The 12639-nt window shown below is 33.7% G+C and overlaps 1 protein-coding gene across 1 annotated transcript; it reads left to right on the top strand.

Moving 5' to 3' along the window:
- The first annotated feature begins 3127 nt into the window (after positions 1–3127).
- Positions 3128–12637, top strand: LOC106060720 (ATP synthase subunit gamma, mitochondrial). Its single transcript, XM_013218705.2, has 7 exons — positions 3128–3244; positions 10407–10450; positions 10574–10705; positions 10800–11001; positions 11097–11240; positions 11858–12078; positions 12366–12637. The coding sequence occupies exons 1-7, from the start codon at positions 3198–3200 to the stop codon at positions 12464–12466; spliced, it is 891 nt and encodes a 296-aa protein (XP_013074159.1). The 5' UTR covers positions 3128–3197; the 3' UTR covers positions 12467–12637.
- Positions 12638–12639: the final 2 nt, after the last annotated feature.

The raw sequence follows: 12639 nt of genomic DNA, 5'->3' as shown, positions 1-12639 counted from the left end.
CATCCAGCTAAAGCAGTGGGATTCCTCAAAGGGCGCCATCCATGTTTTCAAATATTCAATGTATAGGCCTATCTTTAGTACCGTTATGTAGAATGTGTGTCACTAATGCCTTGCATTCGTCTTCTTATAGCCTTCTTCACACATTTTTCTTTCACCTTTAAAGCACAGGTTCTTAGCATATTACTGTGTTTGTCCCTGGCTTCATGACGTTCTAAATCAGTGCTGCCCTTTTTTGCTGGCTACTATATATGACGTTCTAATTCAGTGTTGCCCTTGTGGCTATTGTTAAACACCTTATTTATAGTTTAGTTATTTAGCGACGCACCATAGAAGACGCATATTGAACGGGACTAGTGACGTTTGGGATATGTTGGGTTAGAGACCGGAAAATCAGTTAGCGATATAATCCTCTAGGCTAAAGACGTGTTTAGTGACAGAGACTTTTACTGTGGCCTTTCCTTGGAATAAATACATGTTACATTGTTCTTCAGCGTTGACTACATCTCTTTACTAGTTAAAACCGATGTGTTTGTTTTGTCTGGATTGTTGATCAACTACACGGAATACACCCGAACTATAACACCCAAACGCTTGCAGAGTAATTGGTTGAAATTCAACAGTCATCCATAGTTGAACTCAAGACAGCCTGAACAAGCAACATCACACTATACATGCCGTTCTAAATCAGTGCTGCCCTTGTGGCTACATGACGTTCTGAATCAGTGTTGCCCTTGTGGCTACATCATGTTCTAAAACAGTGCTGCCCTTGTTTGCAACTAACACGTACACACACAAAAACAAACATCACAATGCCATTAAAAGATTATAGGCCATTGCAGTAAACAACAGTAAAAAGCCGACATTTTCACACTTTAGGCAAAGGCTGATCGGACTGAGGACACGACCCCAAAAAGGAGGACATGGCCTCATTTTGTCGGATATCTGGTTACCCTAACCCTGAGGAAAATTCAGGAGCCGGTGACCCTTAGCTTGCAGCATCCCGTGCTACACACTGGAAGAACCTGCGACGCCACTGATTCAAACTGTATAAGCTATTTGCCGTTTAAATCGCATAAGCTGTGTGGAAGAGGGTGGGGGGACTGCCGACCATTTTAATGCCCTGGCTTTCATATCATTTTTATAAGATTACCCATATATAGTTGTTGCACGACTGAAAGGGGACAACCGTGGGCCTTTTATATATTAAACTAGCATTATTCATTAAAACTAAACCTAAATTGAACTTTAAATGTGGACATTTTAAACAAACTTCCAGAAAAAAAATGAGTGGCAATTATGCTGTAAAAAAATCAAATGAAATGTAACTAAATTTTCAGTTAGACGTACGAGATCTAACGTAGGCCTACTCATCTACTCATATGTCCTTTTTGTTTATGTTAAGGACCAACATTGCTACTAACTATTGATATTCCATCGAAGTCTAAGAAAATTATTAAATATTAACTAAATCATTTTTTTCCGTATTATCTTATCTGGTGAACAGACTTCCCGACTTAGGCGCGGCAGTCCCGCTTTGGACCGCTTTTCATAAAATGTCCGGACGGAACAGCCAATGTCCCGCTTTCATCCAAAACGTCGATCAATGTCATGCGTTTGATGTAAATCTTTCTTAATCTTTGGACTAAAAACTAATAAGTACCACCTTTCAGCGTTTCCTTCTTGATCCTTATTTCATGTTTGCTGCTTTGCAGACTCCTGTGTTAGAGGCATGGGTAGTGCTTTTATTTTGCAGCATTCTGCCTTCTTCTCAGAAAATGAAGTCAGCACGTTTTCTTTCGAGTTGTGATATGTTGTCGTTCTGCATGTTTCTCACTGATTCTGTTCATCAATTCCAGCATTCAGGTTGGGCTTTCCCTTCTGTTCATCAATTCCAGCATACAGGTTGGGCTTTCCCTTCTGTTCATCAATTCCAGCATACAGGTTGGGCTTTCCCTTCTGTTCATCAATTCCATCATACATGTTAGGCTTTCCCTTCTGTTCATCAATTCCAGCATTCAGGTTGGGCTTTCCTTTCTGTTCATCAATTCCAGCATACAGGTTGGGCTTTCCTTTCTGTTCATCAATTCCAGCATACAGGTTGGGCTTTCCCTTTTGTTCATCAATTCCAGCATACAGGTTGGGCTTTCCCTTTTGTTCATCAATTCCAGCATACAGGTTGGGCTTTCACTTCTGTTCATCAATTCCAGCCTACAGGTTGGGCTTTCCCTTCTGTTCAAGTCGATGACAGGGTAAAACAGTTTAATTTTCAATTGCAATGTTCTAATAAGGTTCCATTAAAGTATTTCTACTATATCTAAATATTTGTTTAATAGTTAATTCACAGTCGCTTAAGTTACTTTTGCCTATCTTATAGTTTTCAATCAATGGACTGGATTTTTATATTGCAAAGAAATGTATGACCCAAAATAGCCTACACATTAGCAAGAACCAAATGAGAAGCAATCGTTTACAAAGGTCTGAACACTATAAAATGAACAAAGTCAAGAAGTAGCTGCTAGCCATGCCCAATTTTAGACAGTGCTGACGGAGGCTTCGAGTCCACACTAAAATGAAAATGTTTTTTCAGTTACTACACCATATTGTGCCACCCATCATGGGAAAAAAAATGAAGTTTATAAGATTACTATTCGTTTTAAATTAGGTCTAACTTATAATGCATACTAATTAGCTTTTTCTCTTTAGAAAACTGCTTGCATAACTGATTTTAAAAATTAGATTTTTCGCTTTCAGAAAAAAAAAGTAGCCGTTGCATCAGAACATTGAATGGTCTAAAATATTGTGATGTCGGATTTTCAATATCTTTTGTAGTTTACGAGATCTAAACGGGACAGACGGACAGACATTTCGCACAAAACCAATAGCGTCTTTTCCCCTTCGGGGGCCGCTAAAAAAATGCATATTTTCATTCTCTAAAGACCTAGATCTATTAATCTATTCTTGTTAAAATTATTTAAAATAACGCATTTCTGTTCACCATTTTAATATTACAATTAGATTATTAGAGCTCATTTAATTTTTTAAGGTAATATAATAAACAATATAATAAATAAATGTTATAATATTGTTATAAGTAGAATATTTTTTAGAACTTGTTTTTTTTTGTAATCTTGAGACTTTTTGGAGTAAAATCTTGGGATCGCTAAAGAATCCATCGACACCGGTTTTCTGTGATCAAGATGGAGACGATTTTGTCAAGGGCAGCACCTTTGCTGTTGCCACAATGGTAAAAAAAAAGTTATCTATAAATTTAGATAATAATCTAAATAATCATTATGTTAAAGGACTTGTTTTAAGAGTTGTAGTCTAGATCTCATCTCTAGATAGACTAAGATTCTAGATCTAGACTAGAGCTAGATCTAGACCTCAGCCTCAAGACTTAGACTGGTCTAGGCAGTCTACAGTAACTTACGTTTATCGAACAAGTTAAGCTCATTCGCCGACATTTTTTATATAAGTAAAAAAATGATCCTCGGGTGAAAATGAAACTAATTATAACTTAACTATCAAGAAATGGACGATGCACAATAAGAATGGACTAGTTTCTTTATAATCATCGAAATAAAGGAGAATTTTAAAAAATACAATGGGGTGTTCGATAAGTACCTTAAAACGAAGGTGTTCAATAGATGTAAGTTACTCTAGACTCTAGTTGAGTCTAGCTAGTACAGTAACCTACGTTTATCGAACAAGTTAAGCTCATTCGCCGACATTTTTTATGTTTGAATTTGTGTATCTCCGTAAAAATTAGACCTAGAAAAAAACTGATTGTATCTGTGAACTCCTCATCCATTTTTCTTAAAAAGTAGACATGTTTTATTCTATTACTACTCATAGTTAAACTTATATTTGATGTTAAAATGGGTCAGGTTGATGATTTCAAAAGCTTAAATTATCGAACACTTTTTTTAGCTTTATCTTATCTTATCGAACATATTAAGAACTTATCGAACACACGAGAAGTATGGTGTTTTAAAAGTGTTATAATCTTAAAATTTTGTGAAAAGTATGGTGTTTCAAAAGTGTTATAATCTATTTTTTTTTTATTTATATCATTTTCTTTTTACGCCATGTCAAGAAAGACAGATTTTTAGTCATTTTCAAATGGTCCACATCGAAGGAATCTATCACTGATCAGCTCTGCTTAGAAACTGACGGTGCTAAGCCCAGTAACGCATTACCGTAGTACTTATTTAGGTCTAAGCTATTTTGAGACATAAGGCCATTAATAAATTAAATCCAGATATTATTTATTTGAGGGAGAGCCTAATAAGCTTTGGTAGCCAATAGATAATCCCGCCCTCCCCAAGTCATTGCAGGACACAACAGTTTAATTGGTTGACCTAAAAACGAAACATACGGTACGCGGCCCTACGTAACTAGCCGCCAATCTAGCAGGCTCAGTGTATGTAACAGCCCAAAAGTCAGTGCTAGATATTTTTCGATCTGGGCGGGGAGGGGGAAGGTGCTGAAAAGCTATGGTAGCTTGCAAGCTGTGTTACCTATAGATGTACATAAATCCGCCCTCCCTAAACCACCTGGTTAACCAAAAAAAAACAACGTATTTTAGAGCACGCTTAGTATTTGTCACACACACACACAAACAACATATCTATATATACTACGTATCTATCATGCCTAGTGTTTGTGACCTAATTAGCGGCTTGACCGTAGGTACTCGACTGATGGCTCCTCCCCCTTTCCCCTCAACATTGTTCTTACTACAACTTGAACAATGTTTTGGGGCTGTGTTGATGGCCTGGTTTACACCTGTGTGTTACGCTATCACTGACCATTTTTTTGTTGTTGTGTGGAGTGAGTCTGGTGGCTGCGTTTGGATTGAGTCTTGAAATTTACGTTGTTACTTTGCACTGAAAAAGTGTGAATGTTGGAGAGTGGAAGCGCGGGTAAGGGGGTGTAGGCAGAATAGGAGAGTGGTTAAATGCGTTATTGTTATTATTTTGTGTATTTGTGATGTTTCAAAGGAGTGTCTTTGTAGCGCATTATGAGCTTTATGGCAAATATATATATATATATATATATTTATAATTTTATAGACTCGGCGCCACACGCCTAGATCGAGAAGCACAACTGACTCTATGTATTTGAGGCTGACGTCACATTCTAATGGTCGATCAATTATTAATGATCTCTGGATACAGTGTCTTGACTGTTTCTCTCCCCCACCCCCGACCTTTTTTTTAACCTGCCCAAGACATTTTTATTTCAAAATACCATATCTGCATTCTATACCTCCCCCTTTGCCCTTTCGTTTTATTAATATCTCTTCACATCAAGCACATGCGCTAGGTATTGGTATTTATAACACATAATTCAGAAGTTAATAGAATGGGGCATCTGAAAAAGAAACAACAACTGAATACATTCCACTCTGTTTCTCCTTCTACATCCTCATAGATGCCATTTGCATCAAGCTATAATATATAATATATGTGTCATAAAATCAAGCTTTTAAAATGGGTACAATTAGTGCATATCGATGTAAATCTATTTACTTAAAAAAATATAGCACATTTACGGTAAACCACAAATAGCTGATACAAATTGTAACATATGATTAATTTATATCTGTACTCTGCATTACATTATTTAAAAAAATAACAATTAAAAAATATATAATTTAAATATTTTGTTTTCTTTAGGTTATATCCCTTTGATGTTTATTTTTAACATTAAAATGGCGTTCGATATCTTACGAAGCTGAGATTGCTTATATAAAAACTGCTATTATCGAACACCCCCTTTTTAAACCTCAATTTTCATGTTTAGGTAACAAAGGACACTTTCAAATAAATAGTTGTAAATATTTCTCAGCCTAATTAGAAGCGTATTATATAGTTTTTTTGAGCTGAAGCATCATTAGCATTAAAAAATACCCTTAACCCGAGACTCACTCCACTCTTCCCAAGAGTTCAAAAAATGTGAAATTTTTATACCAATATTACCAATGCACTTTGAATATAAGTAAAAAAATGATCCTCGGGTGAAAATGAAACTAATTATAACTTAACTATCAAGAAATGGACGATGCACAATAAGAATGGACTAGTTTCTTTATAATCATCGAAATAAAGGAGAATTTTAAAAAATACAATGGGGTGTTCGATAAGTACCTTAAAATGAAGGTGTTCGATAGATGTAAGTTACTCTAGAGTAGTAGTAAGCTAGTCACACTAGTGACAGTCTAAGTCTAGACGACTAGAGACTAGACGTCTACTAAAAGTAAAAAGTACTATTTTTAATTTTGTAACTATTAGATCTAGTATTTATTAGCCTAGTAGGGCCTAGCTAGTCCTAAATCTAGATTTAGTAAATCACTTTTTTTTTCTCAGGGCCTAGAAGTAGAGTCTAGATTCAATCTTAGAATCTAGATATTCTAAAATTCTAGTAAATCAAGTCAATATCATCAATGAATCATTGAGTGTGAATGATCTAGATTCTAGATCTAGAAAAAGTAAAAAAGAAGGTCTTAAACAATAATAAAATATAAAAAAAGAATTGTATAGGGAGGTGAAATAAAAAATGTATCTTTGAAAAAACAATTTTTCGTTAGTACATCATTAAAATACTTTGAAAGAACTTTCCAATGGTGTTCTTTATGACTCATTTTTGACTGTATGTTTAATTTTAATAGTTAGAAAGTTATGATTTTTTTTGTGTCTTTTGGCTTAACATTGGTTGACATGGAACAAGTAAGATGAGAGCGTCTCGCTCGCTAAGCCGGCGAGACAGAGCCCCGTTCAAAAAGTTAAAAAGTTGGAATTGAGTTTCGTAGATGATAGATCTACTTATTGATTTATTGAATAAGAAATTTAATAGTAGATCTAGTATTCCTAGTAAATTTCTAGCTCACAAATCTTATTTCATTGATATTTATGAACTTTACTTGTTTAAAATGTAAATATTGATGAAATAAACAAATTATCGGGTCTAGATCTACAAGAAATGTCAGAGAGGTGGGGAAAAAATGGCGGCGTTGAGATGGGAGAAAATAACAAAATATTTAAAAAGTGGAATCAAAATCGTCTGAAACAATTTTCTTTTCAAATGCGCTTTAAAATTATTGCGCTCGCTAAATAAAACCTAAAACTATTTGAATATATCCAGAATATTAGGCCTTATGTGGCCTGAAGTGGTTATACATCGAGGACAAAATTTCCTCATCAAAAACTCACAAAAAAACTGTAAATCCCATATCCCACAATGCTAAACCGTATATTCAAGTTTTTGAGTGATGCGATCGATATATCATGATAAAACTTTGTAGAATTATAGCCAGGCATGATATCTAGCACCAAAAAAAAAAAAAAATAAATCATGGGGCATTTTCCTGGACCCTGTATTGCTAAAAACAAAAATGGGGTATTTTTGATAATAAATTTAAAAATGATAAATAACTTTTAAAAAAAAACTTAGTTAAGGATTCACTAGGCCATTGTCTAAGTAATCGATAACTCAAGTTTAAAACTTCTCACATTTCATTCATAAGTGTAATAAATTTCCAAGTGCGGCCTATGTAAAAAAGTCAAAATGCAATCTCAACTTTATTGGTAATTTTTTACTTCCAGGTTTTTTCGCCTAGCTAAATTGTGCTCTCTCAGTGAGATCTAGTATTTGATGATCTAGATTCTAGATCCACTAGATGATGATCTAGACTAGTCTAGTAACTTGATAAGAGTTCATTATTTTTTTTTTTAAAAAGAAATCCAAAATGTTGATCAAGATCTTAGATTTAGATCTAGATCTATGGTAGATTCTTATAACTGGACACAGACTTTCAGGAACTAGGTCAAATTTTAATTTTATTTCTTTATTTGGTGAATGTTTAACTTACAAAAAAAATGAAAGCAGAATTTTATTCTTCAACTTAAGGACAATAAAAATAGCTGCATTCCTTTGTATTACCACCCATAGTTAAGATTTTATTTTAAAATAAATTGGGTCACTTCATGCTCCTATATTGAACACAGTTATTGGGCTTTTTCCTTCATTTGGACAGTGAGCACCGTCATTGAACACCACTATGTAATTTCTATTAAACTATATCTGTGTTACTAAAAAATTATTTAGATTGTATTAAAAGAAGTAGATTCACTTTTGCAATATATGTATTTATAGTCTATTTCCTCATATACTCTCTTTCTCTCGCTCTCTCTCTCTGTATATATATCGTTTATAGTTTATTTATTTAAATACCTATATAATCTATGTGAAACAAATTTATATAGATTATAGATCTATAAATTAATTATTATAATTTAATAAACATGATATTTTCAACTAGGCTACATGTATTTTCTCTCTGCCTTTCTTTCAATTCCCACCCAAGGACCCTCTTCTTGTTTTCATAATTTGGATGTTCGTTTTGTTACACCATAACACCCCTCCTTCCCGTAGATGCTTATAATTCTTTTCATGACTCACCCCCCCCCCTGTTTGATAGCTTGTAATACTACACGCTTAGTGTATACCTCTCCTCACCGCCAGCTCATCTGGGATGATCACCTGCAGTGGGCATGGTCTCTGGCTTCAAATTAGCAGCCTGCATCTTTTTCTTTTTTCATTCATAAATTATATATTCTAGATATCTCGATCTAGGTTGTTTTTTCATTGAAAAAAAATCATAGATTTATTTATCTCAATAATATTTCTTATTACGATTTTGTTTGGACAGCTCCTTTTTTAAATACAGCTAACAGTATAAATGTGATTGGAATGTCTTTCTAAAGATGTTTGGAAGCTTATTTTGATATGTCCATCAGCCTACAATCAAACAGGCTCATAATATAGCCCTCATTCCTTATATGGGTATGAATCGCCGGGGAAGGTTAAATCAACATCTTTACATACATGGTTACGGAGAATATAAAAAACTGCTATCTGCTTTGGAAAAACGGAACGAAAATACCGGAACTTATCTAAAATTGCAAACGTCGATTTTAGCTCCAAATACAAAAACAAATGAATTGCAAACAAAAAAAAGCGACACGTTCAATTAAGGAGAATTTGATGAGGTGTCCAAAATATAAGAACCTCCTCTAGATCTAGACTCTATATAATATCTAGAATCTAGAGTCCAGTTAAAGATAGTAGTACTCAACTCAGTCAGTAGACTCAAAGCTGATGGACAATTGACTGATTGTATTTAAGTTGAATTAATAATACCAGTAATACATAGATCTAGATTTAGATCTAATTAATCATTTTAAGCATCTTTTTTTTAAAAAATCTTGTGAAAAGTCTGATAGTGATAGTGAAATATCTATGCATCAAGAATGTCTGATGGAAGTGGAATTTCTACGCCTTGTTAGCACAGTGCTGTGCTGATGATTGCCATTCTCTTGTTTGTCCAATCTTGCTAGGGTGGTATAAAATTATTCATAGGCCACTAAGTCTAGACCTCAAATGCTAGGTTTGACCTATTATTGATTTTATTAACTGTATTTTTTTATCCAAAATATTCCATTTAAAAAAATGTGCTGGAAAGAAATAAAAAAAAAACATTTTAAATTTAATGAATGCAGCCTTTTCTTAAAATAAAACACTGATCTATGTCTAGAATTAAGACTTCAGTCACTACATCATATAGATTGATTTTGATCCCTACTAACTATTCTAGATCTAGACAAATCTAGATCTTTTTTATAGGGAAGCACTTTGATATTGGCCATTGTGATGGCTGGAAATGTTATAAATTAATATATCTCATTTTTTTAAAACAATGAATGCAGGTTCCAATATGAGATTTTTATCTAACTGCTTATTAAAGGAGGAAATTTCATTGAAAGACCAGAGGCGTAGATAGGGTGGGGGGAGGGAGAATTTGAAAATTCCCTGCGCCCTCACTTGAGGGGGGCCCCCAAATGATTTTTTTTCATATTAAATATTATGCAAAATGCAGTGCCTCCAAAAGAGGTCAAGTAGGCTCCCGAAATGATGGCAAATTCCTAGCTACGCCACTGTGAAAGGCAATTTTTAAAAGTTATTTGAAAATTTTCTAGAAACTTATTAATTACATAGTTTTTACAGATACACTTTAATTTTGCAATTTAAAGGTCATCAAGTGGTTTAATTAAATACTCAAACATAAAAACACAATATATAGCCATTTGATCTTAAATCATAAACAAGCCAACTCATTAAAGATATTGTAATTCCTTATTTGATTGAACACAAATATTATACTTAAACATTTTAATTTTATTGTCAGACACAAACTATTACAGTTTAGATAAATAATAAAAATTGGAACAGATTATCTGTGGGAGAAAATGATACCGTTTCTGCTTATGGTACTAATTGATATCAAACTGCTTATTTAAATAATCAGTGTATCTAATTATTTGACCTTTTCTATTACATTTCAGTGGCCAAGCAGCACAGGCTCGTGGCATGGCAACATTGAAGGAAAGTATGTTCCTGTTTAAGTTTAAATTTTTTTTCTTATAAGTACATACATTTTACTAAATATTTAATTATAACTTTGTTCTGTGTTAATTAAAGATTTTAATTTAAAACATTTCTCTATCGCTAGTCCGACTTCGTCTCAAGTCAGTTACAAATATTCAGAAAATCACAAAGTCCATGAAGATGGTGTCTGCTGCCAAATATGCAAAAGCTGAAAGAGAGCTAAAACCAGCGCGCCAGTATGGTATTGGAGCTAAAGGTTTGTAGCTTTTATGCTACTTGTTCTATGTTTATATTATTTGTCTTTAACAAAATAGAATGAAATGAACTTTGTACTTTTTGCTCATATCCAGCTTTTTACCAGAAGGCAGAAATAGCCCAGGATAAAACTAAACCAAACCATCTGGTAGTGGTTATGTCCTCTGACCGTGGTCTTTGTGGTGGTATCCACTCTTCTGTAGTCAAATATGTCAGGGCCAAGAAGGAAGAAGAAGGATCTACAGTTGATACCAAATTTGTTGTCATTGGTGATAAGGCTAAAGGAATCTTACAGAGGTAAGTTAGAAATAGTAATTCATTTTTTTTTTGTTTTAAAATAATAAAATGTTTTTTGTTTACAGCATAAGCAATATTTTCTTTTTTTAATCTAGAACTCTAGCCAGTAATATTTTGGTCAGTTTCAATGACTATGGTAAGAGGCCTCCAACTTTTAGTGATGCAGCTTTAGTGGCAAATACACTTTTGAATTTGGATTTCAAGTATGAAAGAGCAACTTTAATCTTTAATACTTTCAAGTAAGTCAAGTTGTATGCAATATTTTAAGCATTTAATGATTGTGTCATTTTATCTTGGGAGATGCAGTGAATTAGAAAAACAACAACATTGATCTGTTACTTCAAACATTTGTTCTACAATATGTTAAAAAAATAGTTAATTTATCCAGAACTCCAATTTCTTATATATTGTTCAATCCTTTTGCCTTAAAGATAAAAGAAAAGAAACAACTTAGTATCTGCAACTCCAAGTGACTCTAGTTGTCTAGCAGTAGCGATGGCTTCTGGTGACTTTTGTTGTGAATGGGTTTAAGAGACAGGCATTGATAGCTTTCTTCCTTGGTCTATTTTCCTTTCCAGGTTTTTATACATTTTCAGTGTATTTCCCTAGCTGTCCTTGTTCTGAGTATTGTGTGCAGTAAGATCCCATTGCTTGCATTCTTGATTCTGAGTTGACTCTATCTTATGTATGACTTTATCTTATGTATGACTGTATCTCTAGGACTACATTTTGCCTTGGAGTGTGTGTGTGGCTATTTAATCTATTGTGAAATAATTTCTGCTCTGCCCAACTTTTTATCATATGGTGTTTTTGAAGCTTATTGTTGTACAGTTATTTTTGTTATTTCTCTCCTCAGGAGTGTGATCTCTTATATTACTACTGAATTGCCACTCTTCAATGCTGATGCCATTCAAAATTCTCAGAAAATCAATCTGTATGACAGTCTGGATGAAGATGTTTTAAAAAGCTACAATGAGTTTTCTTTAGCTAGTTTGATTCTGTTTGCCATGAAAGAAGGGGCTTGCAGCGAACAGAGTTCCAGAATGACAGCTATGGATGCTGCCAGCAAGAATGCAGGTTAGTAGTTTACAAAATTTAGCATGCTTGTAAAAGAGGGTTAAAATTTAAAAAAATTCTCCCCAGTTTTGGGCAAACTAGGTCATGTTGGCCAACTCCAGCCTAGTGAAATGTTTAAATCAGCCTGTCACATGTTTTATAATCATTATTATTAAAACTATAAATTTTGTTCTCAAAGTAAAAATTCAAGTTTTAATACTGTATATGATACTGTACTGGTTATAACATTATTTAACCTTCAGCCTTGCCATGTAGTCATTATCCAAAATGAAAATTTTTATAAACAGGTGAAATGATTGGAAAACTGACTCTGACCTTCAACAGAACCCGTCAAGCTGTAATCACCAGAGAACTTATTGAGATCATTTCTGGAGCTGCTGCACTTTAATTTATTTGACCTGTTAGTTTTCTATATTTTTTGGTGTAATAATGTAGGACAGATGAAAAATAGGGAGACATGTATTTTTCAAGAAATTATACCATCTGTTTGTATGCCTAAATATGTTGGCTGTATTGTTTAAGTACACACTCATATGACAGAATAAAGACACAAACTTGATA

This window comes from Biomphalaria glabrata, chromosome 4 (genome assembly GCF_947242115.1).
Source record: "Biomphalaria glabrata chromosome 4, xgBioGlab47.1, whole genome shotgun sequence".
Taxonomy (NCBI): Eukaryota; Metazoa; Mollusca; class Gastropoda; family Planorbidae; genus Biomphalaria; species Biomphalaria glabrata.
This window is presented reverse-complemented; position numbering and strand designations above follow the sequence as displayed.